The sequence below is a fragment of the Osmerus eperlanus genome, chromosome 12 (genome assembly GCF_963692335.1).
Source record: "Osmerus eperlanus chromosome 12, fOsmEpe2.1, whole genome shotgun sequence".
NCBI classification, from domain to species: domain Eukaryota; kingdom Metazoa; phylum Chordata; class Actinopteri; order Osmeriformes; family Osmeridae; genus Osmerus; species Osmerus eperlanus.
Window position 1 is genome coordinate 7457818 of NC_085029.1, and position 21879 is coordinate 7479696.

Consider the following 21879-nt stretch of genomic DNA (forward strand, 5'->3'; position numbering starts at 1 on the left):
TGGAGGAGGAGCTCAAGGTGTGTGTGTGTGTGTGTGTGTGTGAGAGTGAGTGTGTGTGTGTGAGGCGTCTTGTTTGATAGTAAACAACCCTAGTAAGCAAACAAACAATTGACCTTGTGCGATTTTCTTGTGTTCCACGACCTCAGATTCTGTTTGCAAGAGGATTTAAGGAGGTTAGGGTTACATTAAGGGTAAGGGTTAGGGGTTAGGGGTTAAGTCAAATCAAATCAAATCAAATTTATTTGTATAGCCCTTTTTACATGCAAGCATGTCACAGAGGGCTTCACATATGCCCATAGAACTGCCCCTCAACCAACCTAAACCCTCAAGGAAGACAAGGAAAAACTCCCCCAAAAAACTCTCAACAGGAGAAAAAAAAAAAAAAAAAAATGGAAGAAACCTTGGGAGGAGCAATTCAGAGAGGGATCCCCTCCTCCAGAGACGGTTGGTGGGAGAGAGGAGCAGAACACAGGCTAAACATAGTCATACAGTGTCGATGGGTTTTTAAAACACCAAAATCCATTATTCAACTTTATAGATGTAGGACAGGACCGGGAGACTCGCGACCAGGTCCAGCGTTGGCTGACCGACGACCAGGCAGGTGCTGACAACTCAAACCCCCCACACCACAAGGGATGTGTGTGGGGGGGGACAGAGAGAGGAGAGCAGGTATTAGAGAATGCCAGGAGCAGCTAACAGTTACAGTCATAATAGAATGAGATCCCCACCGGTCAAGTGTGGACAGGTGCAGCAATTTAACAGAGCAAAAAAGGGGAATTTGATGCAACCCCACACACCAAGACAGCGACAGCCCCCCTCATTTTGAACATGAAATCTGTTCCAGGGAAGAGAACTCTAAAATAAGTTATACTTAAAGAATAAGGATGGAAACAACCCGTCCCCCGTTGCCTCCAACTAGTAACATACTTACCTTTAACAGTCGTAGAATTGACTAAACAATAACGTTTTTAACCTAATTTTAAACGTCGAAACAGTATCAGACTCCCTAATTGAGACGGGTAGTTTATTCCAGAGAAGGGGCGCTCTATATGAGAACGCCCTACCTCCAGCTGTTTTTTTCTTAATTTTGGGAACCACCAGATAGCCGGCATCTTGAGATCTAAGTGTCCTTGCGGGGCAATAGGGTGCAAGGAGACCGGAGAGGTACAGTGGTGCCAATCCATGCAGAGATTTGTAGGTTAGTAGTAGAACTTTGAAGTCAGCTCTGGCTTGGATAGGGAGCCAGTGTAGAGAGACAAGAGTAGATGTTATGTGATCAAACTTTCTTGTTCTGGTCAATAGTCTAGCAGCAGCATTTTGCACCCGCTGTAAATTTTTTAGGTGGGTATTTGGGAGGCCAGAGAACAACACATTGCAATAGTCCAATCGGGACGTAACAAATGCATGTATTAGTTTTTCGGCATCATCCTTTGAGAGAAATTTTCGTATTTTGGCAATATTACGTAGATGGAAAAATGCAGTTCTAGTAATTTGCTTAATATGGTACTCAAACGAAAGGTCTGTCTCCATTGTGACTCCTAAATTTTTTACTAGCTGGCTTTGAGAGACTTTGACGCCGTCTAGGTGTAAGGTCAGATTGGAAAAATTATTTCTATATTTTTTAGGACCGAAAATTTGAACCTCGGTTTTATCCGAATTTAGAAGAAGGAAATTTGCAGTCATCCAAGCCTCTCAACCTAGAAACACATTTTTCCATAGCATGTGGAAATTCTCCAGACTTTATAGACATATATAGCTGAGTATCATCTGCATAACAGTGAAAATTTACCCCAGAGCTTCTAATTAGGTTTCCTAAAGGCAGCATATAGAGAGAAAATAACAGAGGGCCTAGAACTGAACCACCTGTGGTACTCCGTATTTTACAGTGGAGCTCCTGGATGAGCAGCCATCATAGTGGACATATTGTGATCTATCGGATAGATACGATCTAAACCACTGAAGTGATGTACCAGAAATCCCAACATAGTTCTCCATACGTTCCAAGAGAATCTCATGATCCACCGTGTCAAAAGCTGCACTTAGGTCTAGAAGAACCAGGACAGAGAAAGAACCCGCGTCAGAGGCTAACAGTAGATCATTGACTACCTTGGCTAATGCAGTTTCAGTGCTGTGGTGGAGACGAAATCCAGACTGGAGAGGTTCATAAAGCTGATTTGAGGAGAGGTGCTCAGTGAGCTGTTGTGCCACAGCCTTCTCTAAAATTTTGGAGATAAATGGCAAATTTGAAATTGGCCTGTAGTTGCTAAGACAACCTGGATCCAGGTTTGTTTTTTTAAGAAGGGGCTTAATAATAGCTTGTTTGAAATCGTTGGGGACTTGGCCAATTACAATAGATTCATTAATAATACTAAGCATGGGTGGTCCAATAATAGGGAGAAGTTCCCTACAGAGTTTGTCAGGGAGAGGATCGAGAAGGCAGCTAGTGGGTTTCGAGGAGTCTATCAGCTCGATGAACGCTTCCATAGAAATAGGGTTAAAGTGAGTGAGAGCCTCAACATGCAGCATGCTTGGTATAGGGGAAAGTTCAGTGTTGATGGCCACTCCTCCAGGACTAGTCTGTAGTTTGTCCCTTATTGCATACATTTTAAGGTTAAGGTTAGGGGTTAGGGGTTATCAGAGAGAGCAACAGAGGCAGACAAAGAGAGATAAGGAACATCTAACAGACAGAAAAAGAACATTCATGTGGTATTCATTGCAGCCTACTTCATTCAAATGTATCACCGTAAATTGTTGCACGAGTGGCACTTCATATAGGCCTACGCAGCTAGCTAGCACAACATATTTGTATTCAGCCTTTTATACCAGGATGCGATCTTGTCAAGACGCTCTCTCCACCGATGTTGACCAATCCCCTCTTCCCTCTCCCTCCATCTCCCCCCACCCCCACCCCCCTCCCCCAGGCCAAGCAGGCTCTGGGGGGCACCCTGGCGTCGGCGAGGCAGGAGGTGGAGGTGCTGAAGGAGCAGCTGGAGGAGGAGCAGGAGAGCAAGCTGGAGCTGCAGCGGCTGGTGTCCCGGCTCAACAGCGACGTCACGCACTGGAGGAGCAAGCAGGAGGCGGAGGCCCTCCAGCACGCCGACGAGCTGGAGGAGGCCCGGTGAGCCCGCGTGCACACGCACTCACGCACGCACACACACACACGCACGCACATGCGCACGTCCACGGACGCACACACACACGCAGAAACACACATCCACACATCTGGGACACGGTGGAGGTGAGCGTATAGGTCTGAGTTTCTGTGTGTATATGTGTGTCCGTGTGTGTGCGTGTGTATGCTTGTGTGTGTGTGTGATGCAGGAAGAAGCTGGCCTCCAGGCTGCAGGAGGCCGAGGAGGCTGTGGAGGCCACCCAGGCCAAGTGCTCGTCCATGGAGAAGACCAAGCAGAGGCTGCAGGGAGAGGTGGAGGAGCTCTGCATGGACCTGGAGAAGGTAGGGGGGGGGGTGAGGGAGGGGCACACACACTCGCGGACGAGAGAGAAAGCCCTTTGCTCTCCTCTCTCCCTCCCGGTTTTGTCTCCCGGAACGACCGCCGTTTCTCATCTCCATTCTCTCCTTTCCCGCCGTCTTTCCTCCTCCTCCTCTTCCTCCTATTCCTCCTTCCTCCTCCCCTTCCACCTCCTCCCTCCCCCTCCCCCAGGCAGGGGGCTGTGGCCAGGCCCTGGACAAGAAGCAGCGCGTGCTGGAGAAGCAGCTGGGCGACTGGAGGCAGCGCTGCGAGGAGCTGCTGGCCGAGGTGGAGAGCTGCCAGAAGGAGAGCCGGCAGCACGCCACCGAGCTTTTCAAGCTGAAGACGGCCCACGAGGAGGTGCTGGAGCAGGGAGAGGCGCTGCGCAGGGAGAACAAGGCCCACCAGGGTGAGGGGCTCCAGGGTGTAGACCTGTCCCAGAGTAGGACAGTTGGTCCGGTTCTAATTCGGGTCCAGGAACGGTTGATTTAGCCCTGAGGATGATAGAGGTTCAGGCAGGTTATGTACTGGTCCTAGTGGAGGACAGTTGGTCAGGTTCTGAACAGGTCCAAAAGCGACACATTGAGCATGAGAATGAGAGATTTTTAGATTTTGGTAGGGGGAGAGGTACAGCTCAGTGGTAAGGCATTTCAGTCATTAGACAACAGGTTCAAATATCTGCCCAGACCTTGTACCTCACCTTGAATAAAACTATCAAGTATCAAGATCATTCATTTCTTCTGTCATCTCCTGCCTTCAGAGGAGATCGCCGACCTCACAGACCAGCTCTCTGATGGAGGGAAGAGTGTCCACGAGCTCCAGAAAGCCAAGAAGAAGATTGAGATGGAGAAGGACGAGCTGCAGGCCTCGCTGGAGGAGTCCGAGGCAGCGCTAGAGGTAGGGAGGCTGCGTTGGAACAGGCGTGTCACCTGCCCTCTGGGGATCTTTTGACATTGTCATCGACCTTTATGGTCTGAACAGTTCAGACACGTGTGTGTGTTTATGTGTGGAGGGGGGGTGGTTGTGGAGTGGGGGGGGGAGGTGGGTCATGGGGGTCCCCCTCGAGCGACAGGCTAGATTAGCCAGGCCTAACCAGGCACAGAGATCCCAGCCAGAGATAACGGCTGAATAGCAGCCATCTGCTGCCATGGAGACGGGAGGTTAAACCTACACACAAGACCCTCAGGCTCTCCTTCATCAGGGTGGATAGACATCTCCTCACCCCCACCCTTATCTCTGTCTCTCTCTCCCCCCTCTTTCTCTCTCCCCCTCCATCTTTCCCCCCTCTATCTCTCCCCCCTCTATCTCTCCCCCCCTCTATCTCTCCCCCCCTCTATCGCTCCCCCCCTCTCTCCCTCCCTCTATCCCCCCCCCCTCTCCCCCCCTCTCTCCCCCCTCTATCTCTCCCCCCCTCTATCTCTCCCCCCTCTATCTCTCCCCCCCTCTATCTCTCCCCCCTCTATCTCTCCCCCCCTCTATCGCTCCCCCCCTCTCTCCCTCCCTCTATCCCCCCCCCTCTCCCCCACCTCTCTCCCCCCTCTATCTCTCCCCCCCTCTATCTCTCCCCCCTATATCTCTCCCCCCTCTATCTCTCCCCCCTTCTATCTCTCCCCCCTATATCTCTCCCCCCCTATATCTCTCCCCCCCCTCTCTCCCCCCTCCTCTATCTCTCCCCCCTATATCTCTCCCCCCTCTATCTCTCCCCCCCTCTATCTCTCCCCCCTATATCTCTGCCCCCCTATATCTCTCCCCCCCCTCTCTCCCCCCTCTATCTCTTCCCCCCCTCTATCTCTCCCCCCTATATCTCTCCCCCCTCTATCTCTCCCCCCTATATCTCTCCCCCCCTCTCTCCCCCCTCTATCTCTTCCCCCCCTCTATCTCTCCCCCCCTCTATCTCTCCCCCCTCTATCTCTCCCCCCCTCTATCGCTCCCCCCCTCTCTCCCTCCCTCTATCCCCCCCCCCTCTCCCCCCCCCTCTCCCCCCCCTCTCTCCCCCCACTATCTCTCCCCCCCTCTATCTCTCCCCCCTATATCTCTCCCCCCCTATATCTCTCCCCCCCTCTCTCCCCCCTCTATCTCTCCCCCCCTCTATCTCTCCCCCCTATATCTCCCCCCCCCTCTATCTCTCCCCCCTATATCTCTCCCCCCCTATATCTCTCCCCCCCCTCTCTCCCCCCTCTATCTCTTCCCCCCCTCTATCTCTCCCCCCTATATCTCTCCCCCCTCTATCTCTCCCCCCCTCTATCTCTCCCCCCTATATCTCTCCCCCCTATATCTCTCCCCCCCTCTATCTCTCCCCCCTATATCTCTCCCCCCCTCTATCTCTCCCCCCTATATCTCTCCCCCCTCTATCTCTTCCCCCCCTTTCTCTCCCTCCCCCCCCCCAGGTGGAGGAGACAAAGGTGTTACGTCTGCAGCTGGAGCTCTCCCAGGCTAAATCAGATCTGGAGCGCCGCCTGCAGGAGAAGGAGGAGGAGTTTGAGGCTGCCAGGTACCTAGTTCTCACCCCCCCCCCCCCAACACCCCCATCCCTGTTTTCGTTCACACACCCGCAACCCCCCCCCCCACCCTTGGTTTAGTTCATCCTCCCCCCAAACTCCCCCCAACCCTCATAAGTCACAATAGTGGAGTACCATGGTCGTGATGTTTCCGCTGAACTCACATCTTACAGTTCTTACTCTCTCTGTTCCTCTTGCTGACTAACACGGACCCCTCATGGTAAGTTTTAAACAGATTTTAAAGTACTTTTTAGTTTGTCCTATATCAACTATGAAATGATTTTTTTTTTTAGTTGAATAGCCCTTTTTTACACGCAGGGTAAAAACACAAGGCATTTTTACACAACTCATGTCACAGAGGGCTTCACTTATGCCCATAGAACTGCACCTAAACCCTCATCCCTCAGCCCTAAACCCTCATCCCTCGTCTCTCAACCCTAAACCCTCATCCCTCAGCCCTAAACCCTTATCCCTCAAACCCTAAACCCTAAACCCTCATTCCTCAGCCCTAAACCCTCATCCCTCAAACCCTAAACCCTCATCCCTCAAACCCTAAACCCTCATTCCTCAGCCCTAAACCCTCATCCCTCAAACCTTAAACCCTCATCCCTCAGCCCTAAACCCTCATCCCTCAAACCCTAAACCCTCATCCCTCAGCCCTAAACCCTCATCCCTCGAACCCTAAACCCTCATCCCTCAAACCCTAAACCCTCATCCCTCAAACCCTAAACCCTCATCCCTCAAACCCTCATCCCTCAAACCCTAAACCCTCATCCCTCAAACCCTAACCCTCATCCCTCAAACCCTTTCCTGTCCTCCTCTTTCCTCGTCTTCAATCGCTTTCCTTTTTCCTCCACGACCAGGAAGAGTCACCAGAGGGCGCTGGAGTCCCTGCAGGCCAGTCTGGACGTGGAGGTGAAGGGGCGCACCGAGGGCCTGAGGCTGAAGAAGAAGCAGGAGGCCGAGCTGAACGAGCTGGAGCTGCAGGTGGACCTGCTGACCAAGACCAACGCCGAGCTCAGCAAGAATGCCAAGAAGATGCAGCAGCAGATCAAGGTGAGAGGGCCTCCTCGCTCTCTCTCTCTCTCTCTCTCTCTCTCTCTCTCTCTCTCTCTCTCTCTCTCTCTCTCTCTCTCTCTCTCTCTCTCTCGCTCTTCCTGTCTCTCCTTCTCTCTCTTCCTTTCTGTCCCTCCTCCGTCTCTCTGCTCCTCTCTCTTTCTCCCCTTACTGTGGCTGACCCCCTTCCTTCTTCGCCGTTTCTCCACCTCCCCCCCCCCTCCTCCCCCAGGACCTGCAGGTTCAGTTGGAGGAGGAGGTGCACGGCCAGGAGGAGCAGAGGGAGGAGCTGTCCGCGCTGGAGCGCCGCTGCCTCCTGCTGGCCAGCGAGGGGGAGGAGAGGCGCGGGGCGCTGGAGAACGCCGAGCGAGCCCGCAAGGCCCTGGAGACGGAGCTGCAGGAGACCAACGACAAGTACAACGACCTCAACACCCAGGTGACCTGGAACACCCTGGAACACCGGTGGAAAGAAAACACAACTCAATACTTTTTTTTCTCTCGTTATTTGTGTGGGTGTGTGTGCTTATGTGCTCGTGTTTGTGTGTCTCTGTGTGTGTGTGTGGCTGGAGTAGTGGTCGGGGCTACGGTTATCTAGCTAGATACTGACACTCATTAGCACCTTGCTGAGATATTTCCAGAGATTAAAGAACATTTTGTCCATAACCTGTACAACAAACATGTCCTCTCTCCCCCTCTCTCCCCCTCTCTCCTCCCCTCCCCTCCCGCAGTTCCAGTTTGCGCTGAGCGGCCGCAGGAAGCTGGAGGTGGACGTGCAGAGCGTCCAGCAGGAGCACGAGGAGGCCCTCATCGAGCTGAGAGCCGCCAACGACCGAGTCAAGAAGGCCGGCTGTGAGGTAGCCCTCCCCGCGCGACCCTTCCTGTGTATTCGCGCAGCAGACGCCTTTCTGCCCCGAGCATCGTACAGAGGGAGGGGGGGGGATTGGGCTTTTGAACCTGCGACCTCTTGATCTGACATCTTCCCCTCCCTGTCTCCCGTCTCTCCCTCTCCCCCTATCCCTCCCTCCTCCCCCCTCCACCAGAGTGCGCGGGTGTATGAGGAGCTGCGTCTGGAGCAGGAACACGCCCAGCTCCTGGAGAGGGTGAAGAAGGGTCTGGAGGCCCAGGTGAAGGACATGGGCGCCAGGCTGGACGAGGCCGAGCAGATGGCCCTCAAAGGAGGCAAGAAGATCATCCAGAAGCTGGAGGGCAAGGTACGCGCACGCACACACACACACACACACACACACACACACACACACACACACACACACACACACACACACACTGGAAAGGCTGACACACGCTTGCATACACTCAAAGTCCAGCTCTGGAACACACATCCATAAACTCAGAAACAAATTTGGATGTGTGTGTATCTGTTGTGTGTGTGTGTGTGTGTGCGCGCCCCTGCAGGTGAAGGAGCTGGAGCTGGAGCTGGACTCGGAACAGAAGCGCCACGCAGAGACGGTGAAAGGGCTGCGGAAGAACGAGCGGCGACTGAAGGAGCTGCTGTTCCAGTCGGAGGAGGACCAGAAGAACCAGCAGCGCATGCAGGACCTGGTGGAGAGGCTGCAGAACAAGATGAAGGCCTACAAGAGGCAGGTCGAGGAGGCGGTAAGTCTCCCCCCCCCCCCCCCCCCCCTTGGCGTCCCTTTCGCTGGGCCTGATGAGACTTCCGGGAAAGTCTCTCGTCTCTCTCTTCTACTCTGTCTCTCCCTTCCTCTCATTTTCCATCTATGTCTCTCCCTCAGTCTCTCCCTCGCCCCCTCCCAGTGGAGAAGGGGGTAGGTCTCCCTTGACTTTCTTCATTGAGACTTGGAGGCAGTCTCTCATTCTATTTCTGCAACTAGTCTCCGGAAGGTCTCCTTTCTAGAGAGACTCCATCTATGAGACCAGTCTCTCTGTCGCTCCCTCCTCTCTCACAGTAGCCCTCTGTCTCTCTCCATCTCCCTCTCTCTCCATCTCTTTCCCTTTCTCACTCTCTCGCAGTTAAATAGTATCACAATATGGGAGGGCGGTGACAACACAGCTTCGCAAGCACAGAAGACGCTGCATCCGTGGTGCTCGATAGCTTTTGTTTAGTCTTTAGATTGGGCTCCTAGAAATGGCCTTTACGTTCCTCCCATTTTCCTTGTTCAAAGTTGCATGACATTACACACTTTGGTAACATTATGAGCTCGGACCTACACTAGTGTCACAGACATTTCCTTGTTGCATCTTACAAAGTACTGTAACTTATGGCTATGCAAGCAAAAGCAAGCTTTAGCAAACAGCATAATGACAGTTTATCAATGCAATAAGCGACATCATTCATAGACATATTTCTCTCCTGTGCATGACCGAGGGTCATGTTCTCATGAGCTAATATAGCAGGGTGTAGATCAAACATTGTTTGAATATTCAGAACATTCAAAACAGCCTAAAAGGAATAACGTAATCATTCGTTGCAATCTTTGTTATTGTTGATTGATCAGTGGTTGATGACAGACGTCTTCATCCGTCTCCGTCTCTCCATCTCTCTCTCTCTTCATCTATCCATCTCTCCATCGCTCCCTGTCTCTCCATCTCCCTCTCTCCATCTCCCTCTCTCTTCATCGCTCCGTCGCGCCCTGTCTCTCCCAGTAGGGGGCGCTAGGTCTCCCCTTCAGCCATCTCTCTCTGATCCCCTGTTCGCTTCCTCTCATGTCTTTGGATGGAAGCATCTTCTAAAGAAAGCCGTCCTTCTCCTTGTCCTTGACGCAGGAGGAGCAGGCCAACATGAACCTGGCCAAGTACCGCAAGACAGTCCACGAGCTGGACGACGCGGAGGAGCGCGCGGACATCGCCGAGTCGGCTCTCACCAAGATCCGGACCAAGAACAGAGGCAGCTTCAGCAAGGGCTGCTCCTCGGTGAGTCAAACCCATCCAATCGAATCCCATCGAATCACTCGAATTGAGTCCATCGAAACCCTACTTGTATGAGCGTCGTTCGCAATGCCGCGGTGTTGATGTGTGCGCCGCCGTTTCCAGGGTTACAGCACGCCCTACCCCGGGGTGGTGAGGTCACCCAGCTCAGCGGGGTCGGAGGGCAGAGGTGAGAAGATCCTCAACGACGACAGTGACTCCGTCAGCTCCCTCATCCCAGCCTATCTCAACTCCCTCAAGAAGCTCATGATAGAGTAGGATGCTGACACAGACATTCTACACACACACACACACACAAATATATATTAGAAACACAAACATAAGTACAAACACACACACACACACTGTATTAAAAACACAAACATACACACAAATAAATACAAACAAACACACACAAATAACCCACAACAAACTAAACACGCACATCATGACATGATGGCCAAGTCTAAAGGTGTGACTGTTACAGCTGACTTGTCACTATGCAGTATTGTTTCATAGACCCTGGCCCGGTTATATCAGCTTCCACAGCAGTATCTTGTATTCCCACAGTTTTACACTTTCTATATCTGTTAGGTCCTGATCCAGCAGAATCATGAGCTAGAGCTGAAATAAGAAGGAAAGTTTTTCACCTAAAGAAAACCACTCATTTGGGTCATTAAGGTACTAATTGCAATAAAAAGGGCTCACATATTGTTTGTAAAAAACATGTTTTTTTAACTAGGTTCTTCCACTAAAATGTTTAATTTGCACCCATATCCCTACATCAATATTTTGTGCAAACTAGTTAGTTACCCTCTTCATGATTACCAAATTAGATTTCTATCGTCGAACTAAATGTTGAAATGTTGATTGTCAGACAAATAAGTCCATATCCAGAGCATTTTTATTGTTGAATGTGGAAATATGTTTTTGAGAAATAAAACTTTTCATCCTTTACAGTTCAATGTGTGGTCTTTTGTCAGAAAAAAAACACAAAACCATTTGACCAAAAAGAAAAAAAATCATCCAGTTATTTTGTGGAAAAAGTAAAATCACTGTAAAATCATAGACAGTCAGAGCATTAAATGCATACATTTATAATAAAAATGCCAAACATTAATGTCAAATATTTAGCAGTTAATATCCATCTCCCCCAGGTGCAGTCCTCCATTACCTGAGGAGAATGGTCTACCTGGTGTGTTTACATCGCTCCATTAGACAGCAATATCTATTTTGCATATCTATTTCAAAAAGAGATTTATCAATTGAACAAATCCCAAATGATCTTGTTTAATTTGCACAGATGTTTACCCACGCATAGTTCTTGTTATTTTTTATTTGGTATAAAAATAAGCATAATGCTAAATTAGTTGAATATATTATCTGTACCTCCATTTCTGTGAACTATATTTATATTTCCTGGCCTTAAAGCACATCACACTTTCACACCTTCATTCTAATAATACCTTGACTCTGCAGCCTAGCATAAACATCTGTCTAGTATTTACATATAACACCTTCACTTGTAAAACACAGACCTCAAATATACCCCTTTAACCCAATGAAAAAAATCGAAATAAAATAGTAATTTCTTATTCCTATCATGTGTTGTTTCAGAGACCCCTTCCATAGCAACAAGGGCAGAATAGAGAAGAACAAGCTCACATCAAACCCCATAGGCCAGAAAGTGCAACTGTCTGATTTATAATTATAACAACACAACAGAACAACAGTATAACAGGATGGTGCCAATCACTAACATGGTGTGTTATAGCTTCACATCAAAACCTCTCTTTACCACTCTGTTTACAGTGTTCCAGTGACATTTCGAACTGAGCTTTCAGACAATACAGCCTCTAAATGTGTTACAGAGAGACTTAACAAAGCTATTCACCGGAATGCCGTCTGTGATTTGTTTACTAGTAGCAGCTGTTAAAAGCAATCATCAAGCACTGGTTTCAGTTTGACCATAATCGGCCATGTTTAAACACGTGAAAGTGAGATGGAGTTACTCCACAGAGCAAAAGCGAACACACACCACACCCGACACATGCCCTGTGGCGTGTACAGTCTGCTATGTACAAGAATAACACTGTCTCTCCGCTGTTTGTGTAAAACACCCCTCGCACCTGAGAGAAGCCCTGGTAAAAAAAAAACGGGGCGAATGGTGAATACTGTCTGGTGCTGCCATATTCTACCCAAACCTCCATGGTCAACCTCAAACCCTCTCATCCATCCAGCCAGGCGACAGACCCAGAACAAGAGGACCCGGAATCTCCCTTCTGCCGGCCATTCTAGACATTCTCCTTCTAATCGTTCAGTCATTCCATGGAGAGTGCTGCTGTGCCTGAACTGGCCACCAGGTGGCGGCCGGGCTGGTCCTCTGGTCTGCTGCCTGCCGGTCTGTCTGTCTACAGAAGCAGGACCTTCAGTTTTCAGACCGCCAGCAGGTGACAGGAGAGGCGTGAGGAGTCTGTTCTCCATCTCTCCTGTCTGATATCAGTCAAATGCAATGGTAGGAGGATGGCGATTCCTGAAGTCTTCCAAATCCCCAGGGGGAACTGCTGTTCCCCGGATCAAGGTGTGTGTGTGCGCATATATGTCTGTGTGTGTTTCAGTGCGGGCGTAAGAGTGTGTGTGCATGTATGTGTACATGTGTGGGCAAACGTGCACGTGTGTTCATTTGCCTGTGTGTGTGTGTGTGTGTGTGTGAGAGGGAATGTGTGTGTGTGTGTGTGTATATATATGTGCGTGTGTGTTAGATCTCGATGTTGACCGGCCGGACCTCCCCAGTCTTGTGCTCCGTGACCCAGAGCTCCCTGTCTTTGGCTGGGTCCACACACTGCAGCAGCTGGTCCACCGGCTCCATGGTCTGGAGACACAAGAGCATCACTCAGCCACGCTTGTGTGTGTGTGTGTGTGAGAGTGACTGTGTGTGAGAGTGACTGTGTGTATGGGTGTGAGTGTGTGTTTTCATGGGTGTGAGTGTGTGGGACTGTGTGTGTGTGTGTTTGTGTGTGCGTGTGAGTCAGCATGCTACTGACCGACCCACAGGGCTACTCACACTTTGGTTAAACATGTCCGTCTCGTGTCGTAGCGTCGTGTACTGACACAGGTTGTGTCGGATCATCTCCACGCGCTCCACCTCCAGTCTCTCCAGCTCCTGGGGGGAGGGGGGAGGGGAGGGGAGGGGGAGAGAGGGAGTGATGGAAGAAGGCCCCGAACGATATCAAAGATTCAGGGGTAAACTGGGAGGGGAGGGAGGAAGGCACTCGAGGTCAGCGGAGGGGATGACAGTGGGGTGGGGACGTCTCCTTGTCCGTCTCAAAGGGAAGTCTATTCGTGTTGGAGAGGGTTGGATGGGGGAGTACAGGGTCACCCAGGTGAACGATGCCGACAGCAACGGCCTCGTGTGGAGGTGAGCTACATACCAGGCTGGTGGTCACCATCTCCTCAAACCATTTGGACTGGGACTGGTTGTAGAGGTCAACACAGCGCATCAGGTCATCTCCTGTCACACAGAACATTATACAGCTTAGAAAAGGTACAGGTTTAACTGATTGGTTAGTTAGTTAGTACTGCAGATCTAGAGATTGCAGGTTCAAATCCCCTCGCCGCATTTTGCTTTGGATAGAAGCAGCGTCTGTTAAGTAAATACATTATTACTAAATGATGTTATAAATAACAGGATGGGAGTAAAGGCAAACCACTGACTTAAATATGTCAGACTACTGCAAAACTATCAACATATTAATATGAAACTAACAGCATGGGTGTATTTTGATAAGGCGCCTAATCTCCACATACCTGATTTTAATTTCAACTCAGAAGTTCAAAAATAGATTTAGGTTTATTTAGACATATATATATATAAAAATGGGTTCAAGTTGGAATTAAGTAAATATATACTAACAGCTCGATCCTTCAAATGAGCTTTCGTTAAAACTTCTGGCAATGGGATTACTTTACCAGCAGGGGGCACTAGAGACCATATGGACCACGGCAACAAGGCTACTACAACACAAACAACCCATGGTGACCAGACATCAATATATAGTGCCAAACATCGACTGTTACTCCCTAAAAGCATGAGGCAGTGAGTTATATGAGAGAGAGAGAGAGATGCCTGGCTGCGTCCAAGCAGATGCAATGTTTTGCCGCTTTGATCTCTGACTCTCTCACTCTGTAGTCATCAGGCCACGTGCAAACACTCACACATGCACGCACGCACGCACACACACACCCCTATGATCACCTACAACTGCTTCTGTTTTTACACTTCGCCCATTGCTTTTACACTTCGGAGGTGTGACTGTGTGTGACTGTGTGTGTGACTGTGTGTGTGTGGGTGTGACTGTGTGTGTGTGTGTGACTGTGTGTTTGTGTGTGCGACTGTGTGTGTGTGTGTGTGTGCGTGTGTGACTGTGTGTGTGCGTGTGAGACTGTGTGTGTGACTGTGTGTGTGTGTGTGTGACTGTGTGTATGTGTGACTGTGTGCGTGTCTGTGGCTGTGTGTGTGTCCTATGTCCTAGGGCGTCTGGAAATCAGTCTGGTCCAAGCCATGACATCACTCTCTGGAGGAGGTCTTCATCTGTTTCTCCTCTCCAGTCATGTCCCCCCCATCACAAACCTCCCCATGCTCTGAGAAGAACAAGACTACATCCCCGCCTCCTCCTCCTCTCTCCTCACTGTTGCATGTGTGTTCCAAGCTTTCCTGTATTGTCAGTGCTCAAACCAAGGACAACAATCTCTGTCAGCCCCTCCTCCTCTCCTTCCCCTCCTCCCTTTCTTGCTACTCCACACCCACGCCTAAATGCTGCTAGTCTGCTGTGAACCTACACACACACACACACACACACACATCACACTCTCAAATACCCTCACACTCTCTCATACACACACACACACACACACACACACACACAGCTAGTGCGTTAATGTGATGCTAGTGTTGTTCTTACTTGACCTCTGACCTCATGTCTGGGTGTAAGTGCTGATAAAGCGTCAGCCAGTCGACTGCATCGACGTAGATCACTGTGACTCAGTATCTAAAATTGCTGTTCAGTAACAAAAGTACAGATACGGTTGAATTTCCCAGTCCTCCAGAGCTGTATCCGAAGCACTAACATTCAGCTGGAAGCTGAACGCAAACTCAACATCTCAACACAATCTGGTCGGATCAGCCGTCTCTGTGGTGAACTCAAACACGCCACAAAATAATAAACCACTCGCGTGACCCCCCCCCCCCCCCCCCCGACCCGGAGCGTGACCTTTGACCCGTCGGAGCCCTGACCTGCTTGTGTGGATTTCCGGCGAGCCTTCTTGATGTCCTCCTCGTGCTTGTTGCTCAGCTTGATCTCCAGCTGCTGTGTCTTCATCTCCAGGTCCTTCTGTCTGTCCGCCAGCGCCTTGCGAGCCTGGACACACGAAGGACACACGGAGGACGCACGCAGGACACACGGAGGACGCACGCAGGACACACGGAGGACACACGGAGGACGCACGGAGGACGCACGGAGGAGGCACGCAGGACACACGGAGGACACACGCAGGACACACGCAGGACACACGGAGGACACACGGAGGACACACGCAGGACACACGCAGGACACACGGAGGACACACGGAGGACACACGCAGGACACACGGAGGACACACGGAGGACACACGGAGGACACACGCAGGACACACAGAGGACACAAGGAGGACACACGCAGGACACACGGAGGACACACGCAGGACACACGCAGGACACACGCAGGACACACGCAGGACACACGGAGAACACACGCAGGACACACGGAGGACACACGGAGGACACACGGAGGACACACAGAGGACACACGCAGGACACACGGAGGACACACGGAGGACACACAGAGGACACACGGAGGACACACGGAGGACACACGGAGGACACACGGAGGCCAGGAACGACAAGGTTCGTTAGGACCAACGGGAGCTTGGGCTGTCTGGTGTCTGTCTACATGTGTGTTACATACACGTGTGTGAGTTTGTTACATACCTGTGTGTTACATATATGTATGTGAGCGTTGTTACATAGTGTGTGTGTTACATACATGTGTGTGTGTGTGACAGCAGCATGACTACGTGGTGATGCGTACCTTCTCCACGGCTGCGTAGCGTCCGAGCAGCTGCTTGCGCAGGTCAGCGATGTGATGGTCGAAGCGCTTCATGTCCTTCTTGAAGTTGTCTCTGAAGGTCAGGAGAGGCTTCTCCACCTCACTCTGCAGCTGGGCACATACACCACACACACACACCACAAACACACACATACCAGATGCACACACCACACAGACACGCACCACACACACTCCAGTTACACAGAGTAGGCATTGTGGACTCTGTGCGGCACTCTACTGCTGCTCAGCTATAATAATATTAATGATGTATTCATTTAGAAGACGCTTTTATCCAAAGAGGTGTACTGTGGGGATGTGAAACTAGGACCTGTTGATCTGCAGCCAAATACTCTACCACTGAGCTATCCCCCAAGCTAAAAACAAATGTATAAATATTTATATATAACATTTAAGCTGTTTAAATGTTCTACTATTATGATATTAGGGGGCAGGATTTTTGCCTTGTGTCGGTTTTATCTGACTGAGCTGTCAGGGGACTCCAGGCAATAATTTTTCTCCACCAAACTGAACCTAAAGTAGGTCAGTGTTGACTTTGAATCTGAGTTAACTTTGATACAGCGGAACAGTGACAGTTGAAGACCAGGAGTTTGATTCAGTGTTTGGGATCAAATAAATATAGCAAAAAAAACAGCAAGATGGCATGAATCGTTTTGGTATGTGGTGATGTTCGCTATCGTTTTATTGGATCTTTTGTCGTCAAAAGCGTGTAAGCACATGAGGAGATCCGCTTTCAGAGTTTGCCTGAATAAGCCGGTAGAGAGAGAGAGCAGGGGGAGAGGGATCTGTGATTGGGGTATTCTCATGTATAAATCGTCCCAGGAGCTGAAATTTACACTCTTCATTCCCTCTCTTTCACAACCTTCTTTTCCTCCTCTTGTTCCCTCTCTTGTCTCTCGTCTCGTCCTCCATCCTGGCTGCTTGCGGAACATCTGTGCCTTTCTCTCTCTCCAGAGAAGAAAAACTGATGATTTCTCCTCCACTCAGCCCAGCTGTGATCCTGTCCTCTTTCTCTCCCCACCTCTCTCTCTCTCTCTCTCTCTCTCTCTCTCTCTCTCTCTCTCTCTCTCTCTCTCTCTCTCTCTGTCTCTGTCTCTGTCTCTGTCTCTGTCTCTGTCTCTGTCTCTGTGTGTGTCTCTCTCTCTCTCTCTCCAATACCTCTCTCTTTCTTTCTCTCTCCCTACCACTCTCCCTACCTCTCTCTCTCTCTCTTTCACTACCTCCCTCTCTCTCTCTCTTTCACTACCTCTCTCTCTCTCTCTCTCCAATACCTCTCTCTTTCTTTCTCTCTCCCTACCACTCTCTCTCTCTCTTTCACTACCTCTCTCTCTCTCTCTCTCTCTCTCTCTCTCTCTCTCACTACCTCCTCTCTCTCTCTCTCTCCAATACCTCTCTTTCTTTCTCTCTCCCTACCTCTCTTTCCCCACCTCTCTCTCTCTCTCTCTCTTTCACTACCTCTCTCTCTCTCTCCAATACCTCTCTCTTTCTTTCTCTCTCCCTACCTCTCTCTCCCCACCTCTCTTTCTTTCTCTTTCACTACCGCTCTCTCTCTCGTCTCTCCTGTACCTCTCTTTCCCTTCTCTTTCTCTCCCTCACTATATTGATCTCTCTACCTCTCTTTTAATCTCGCCCCACCTTTCTTTCACCCTCCCTAACTCTTTCTCTATCTCTAACTCTCTCTGCCTCCCCTCTCCCATCTCTCTCTATCCACATCTCTCTACCTCCTCTCTTTCCCTTCCCCTCTCCCTGCCAGGCTAAACTCATCATACGTGTCTTTCATGGCAGGGGGCCTGAGCTAGCAAGGCAGGCGGCTGTGTTGGACTCACCAAGCCAGGGAGTTGGAACAGACTCCAGGGATCTGAACATATGGTGCTATCAAGGCATCTGTAGTTTCATATGCTAACAGCAGCAGCATACAGGCTGCCTCAGACATGAATCTGAGCCGAACCAGAGCGAGCTGGCCTCCTGTGCACAGCTGGGCATGCTCAGTAGACGCGAGGGACTGTCCCTTAAGTACAGATCGACGATGAAAGGACAGAGGGTGGGATGATGCTCTCAGTGCTGTGTGAGTGTGTGTGTGTGTGACGGTCGTGTGTGGTGGTGTGCGTGTGTCGGTGTTCGAGTGTGTGGTGCGTCTGCGTGTGTGTGTTACCTTGGAGGAGAACTTGAGGTGAACCTCCGCTTCATCATTCAGACTCTTCTTCAGCTGGGCCCAGGCCTCTCCTAGAGTCTGCAGAGAGGGGAGAGGGGAATAGGAGGGGAGAGAGCGAGAGAGGGGGGGGAAAGGGGGGGAGAGAGAGAGAGCGGGGAGATTAGGGGGTGACAGTACCGAGATAATTGAAAAGTTAAGTATTTCAACCCTAGAAGAAATACCACCCAGGCATTAGTGAGATACAGACTCACAGCTGGAACAGAGAGAGAGAGGCAGAGAGAGAGAGAGGGAGAGAGAGAGGGAGACAGAGAGAGAGAGAGACAGACAGAGTGAGAGGGAGACAGAGAGAGAGAGAGAGACAGAGTGAGAGAGAGAGAGAGAGAGAGAGAGTGAGAGAGAGAGAGAGAGAGAGAGAGAGAGAGAGAGAGAGAGAGAGAGAGAGAGAGAGAGAGAGAGAGAGAGAGAGAGAGAGAGAGAGAGAGACCGAGATTGAGACGGAGAGGGTAGAGAGACAGAGACAGAGACACAGAGACAGGGGGGATCTAGGAAAGAGAGAGAGAGAGACGAGTGGGGGTGTCTGGGAGGGTTCCGTCACATGCTGAGAGAGATGGGGTTCACCACAAGGTCCAGAGCACAAGTTCACATATGTAACCATCCCCAGCAGCAGAGGCCTCTCTACAGCCAGGCCAACCCGTCAGGAAAGCACCCTTTTTTATTTACTTTTTAGTATTATGTAGGTTAGCTTTTTCTTCTTAGTTTTTTCTGAACTACTTGTTATATGTTTACTAATCGGGGGCCCAGTCAGGCTATCCAACCAGGCCATTCAACCAAGCTATTCAACAAAGTCATCCAACCAGGCTATACAACTAAGCCAACCGACCAAAGTAATTCAACCAGCCATCCATCCAGCCCATCCATCAGGAGGCAGAGGTCTGTCATGGAGGATCTAACCAGGCTGCTTCAAAAGAACCTTCTGAATGGAAGACATGTGTGGAATTCTCTTCCACTGACACCGAGCACATTCCTGAGCTAAAGCCAAGGCCAGTCTGGCACCTGCACTCCACTCTCTCACTCAATCACCATCTTACTCTCACTCTCCCCTACCCACTCTCTCACTCTCTCACTCTTTCTCCCTCTTCTCTCACTCCCTCTCACTCCCTCTCACTCCCTCTCACTCCCTCTCACTCCCTCTCACTCCCTCTCGCTATCACTCTCTCTCACCCTCACTCCCTCTCACTCCCCTCACTCCCTCTCTCACTATCTCTCTCATTCTAACTCTCTGTCTCACATTATCTGCCTCACTCTCTGTCTCACTCTCTGTCTCACTCTCTGTCTCACTCTCTGTCTCACTCTCTGTCTCACTCTCTGTACGTTGTCACCTGACTAGGACAGCACTTTAATACGATAGATATGTATTCCTGTGCCACACAGACCAGTACCATGGATGAATACTGTACAGTGCCGTACAACACCTACAGTATATCTAACATTGGATTATATTATTATCCAATGCTTTATACGATAAAACCTTAACTTTGTCATGATAAGGCCGTCTCAGTTGTTGTGTAGGCAATACTAGAGTTGTTGTCTCTTTAAGAAGGAGGACTTTGTCAAGAGGCTACAGTACATACACCCAGATGAATCCTTTATGTGGACTTGTGCCGTCTATGTCTTGTCAAAATCCTATCACTATTCCCATATGCTGAAGAGACACTTGTGAACACTTCTGATACTCATTCAGATATTCACATGCCGCATAGCTGCTTTGTGAAGTACTTCTGTGCGACAAAAATCGAATTTGTCCATTTATGTTCCTTTCTGTCGTACAGTAACCGCAGCTCATGATCAGCATTGTAAATGTGGTCACATGCTGTGGGCCAAACAAATGGAAGATTCAGGAATGAACCAGGACGGGCACAGGGGGAGAAGAGGACCGGACAACAAAACAGGGATTGTCCTGCGGACAGCAGAGCAAGGCTGAGAGAGGGGGGAAGGGAGGAAAGAGGGACAGACAGAAAGAGGGAGAGAGAGAAAGAGAGAGAGAGAAAATGAGAGACAGAGAAAGAAATAGAGAGAGAGAGAGAGAGAGAGAGAGAGAGAGAGAGAGAGAGAGGGAGAGAGAGAGAGGAGAGAGAGAGAGAGAGAGAAAGAAACAGAGAGAGAGAGAGAGAGAGAAAGAAACAGAGAGAGAGAGAGAGAGAGAGAGAGAGAGAGAGAGAGAGAGAGAGAGAGAGAGAGAGAGAGAGAGAGAGAGAGAGAGAGAGAGAGAGAGAGAGAGAGAGAGAGAGAGGACAGGGGGTAGTGAGAGGATGATAATAGCAGCTTTGTGTGACAGGCGCCATGGTGTGGGTGGGTAGAACTGGCTGGCATGATCCAGACTGTATCTGAACCCAGTCCTGTTCCATCCAGCTGCTACACCCTGATGTGGAGTGGTGTGTATATCTACTGTACTGCCCATCACCTAACCTCTATGGGCTGTCCATATTTGTATCTCTATGGGAGTATTCTAGGGGAGTCTTACAGTGTAGAATCACAGAGAGAGAAAGAGAGAGAGAGAGATAAAGGGAAAAATAATGAAGTGCTATATATTGCCATTGTGTCCTTGCAGTGATTTAAAGCCGTAAATCTACTTCACTTTTCAGACAACGAGGAGACACTTCTGGTGCGTTCCTTTAACACGAGCTGTAAGATTCTCTGGATCTAATCACACTGATGATAAATCCTCGACCGACTCACTCCCCGTACAGCAGGATCTGAGGCTCGCACCGCCAGCTTCCCCTGTCTTCATTCCCGTCTCCCGGCCCTGCCTCCCAGCCTGCCTCCCTGCCTCACAGCCTCCCTCCTTGCTTCTCTCCCTCCCCCACAGCCTGCCTCCCTCAAACCAGACTGCCTCACTAAATACACATGGAAACCCCTAGAAACCCAACCAGTCACCACTTGGTTTCTCCCTCCCTCTCTCTTTTTCTCTCTCTCCCTCTCTGTCTTTCTCTTTGTCTCTATCCCCCCCCCCCCCCTCTTCGTTTTTCTCTCCCTATCTCTTGTATTATTGGTGCTTGCTGTGGGGCCTTGGATCAAAGGAAGCAGTTGATTTACAGGAAAAACAGACTTCCTCTTTCACATCTCCACTGACGAGCCTCCACTCCCACAACTGGGCAGCCTGGCATGGTTTGAAGTAAGGTGTCTGGTCTGGTGTTAGGAGTCTGGTCTGGTCTGGTGTTAGGAGTCTGGTCTGGTCTGGAGTAGGAGTCCTGGTCTGGATATGATCTGGCATGGTCTGGAGTTAAGAGTCTGGTGTAGTCTGGTTTGACCAAAAACGAAATCTCCAGGAAGTTTACAACAGTCAACCCCTTCTTGTCTTGCTTTGACTTTAAAAGCCTTTCCGATCGTGTAAGACACAGGTTCTTTAACAGGGGTTTCCTACAGAAGGTGATGTCACTCACCCTTCCTCCTGTCCTGCCAGGGGGATCTGGGACAGCTTGGCGAGATTCTTGGCATACTCTTCTTCTATCCTAATTCGGAAGAAAGGAGGAAGAAGAAGATCATTGCAACGCAACATTTACAAACGCCTCTTCCTGTTTCGGTAAAGAAATGCGCGCTGAAGGAGCGCGAGAGAAACAGACGCGGCGACAGCATCGTTTTCATGGCAACGCGGGACGGAA

The 21879-nt window shown here is 50.1% G+C and overlaps 2 protein-coding genes across 2 annotated transcripts in view; one reads left to right on the forward strand and one right to left on the reverse strand.

The window, feature by feature from the left end:
• LOC134031644 (putative uncharacterized protein MYH16) overlaps nt 1-10862 on the forward strand; it is a 12576-nt gene extending 1714 nt beyond the window's left edge. The window contains exons 2-14 of the mRNA XM_062475351.1: nt 6-17; nt 2922-3118; nt 3322-3454; nt 3663-3879; nt 4231-4367; nt 5858-5961; nt 6832-7024; nt 7257-7460; nt 7753-7878; nt 8065-8235; nt 8438-8638; nt 9767-9913; nt 10034-10862. Coding sequence (XP_062331335.1) covers nt 6-17; nt 2922-3118; nt 3322-3454; nt 3663-3879; nt 4231-4367; nt 5858-5961; nt 6832-7024; nt 7257-7460; nt 7753-7878; nt 8065-8235; nt 8438-8638; nt 9767-9913; nt 10034-10186 — 1995 coding nt within the window. The 3' untranslated portion in view covers nt 10187-10862. The remainder of the gene's footprint in view (nt 1-5; nt 18-2921; nt 3119-3321; nt 3455-3662; nt 3880-4230; nt 4368-5857; nt 5962-6831; nt 7025-7256; nt 7461-7752; nt 7879-8064; nt 8236-8437; nt 8639-9766; nt 9914-10033) is intronic.
• gas7b (growth arrest-specific 7b) overlaps nt 10796-21879 on the reverse strand; it is a 12937-nt gene continuing 1853 nt past the window's right edge. The window contains exons 2-7 of the mRNA XM_062475352.1: nt 18221-18298; nt 16033-16161; nt 15201-15324; nt 13339-13418; nt 12972-13070; nt 10796-12779 (exon numbers count right to left, since the gene is read on the reverse strand). Coding sequence (XP_062331336.1) covers nt 12666-12779; nt 12972-13070; nt 13339-13418; nt 15201-15324; nt 16033-16161; nt 18221-18298 — 624 coding nt within the window. The 3' untranslated portion in view covers nt 10796-12665. The remainder of the gene's footprint in view (nt 12780-12971; nt 13071-13338; nt 13419-15200; nt 15325-16032; nt 16162-18220; nt 18299-21879) is intronic.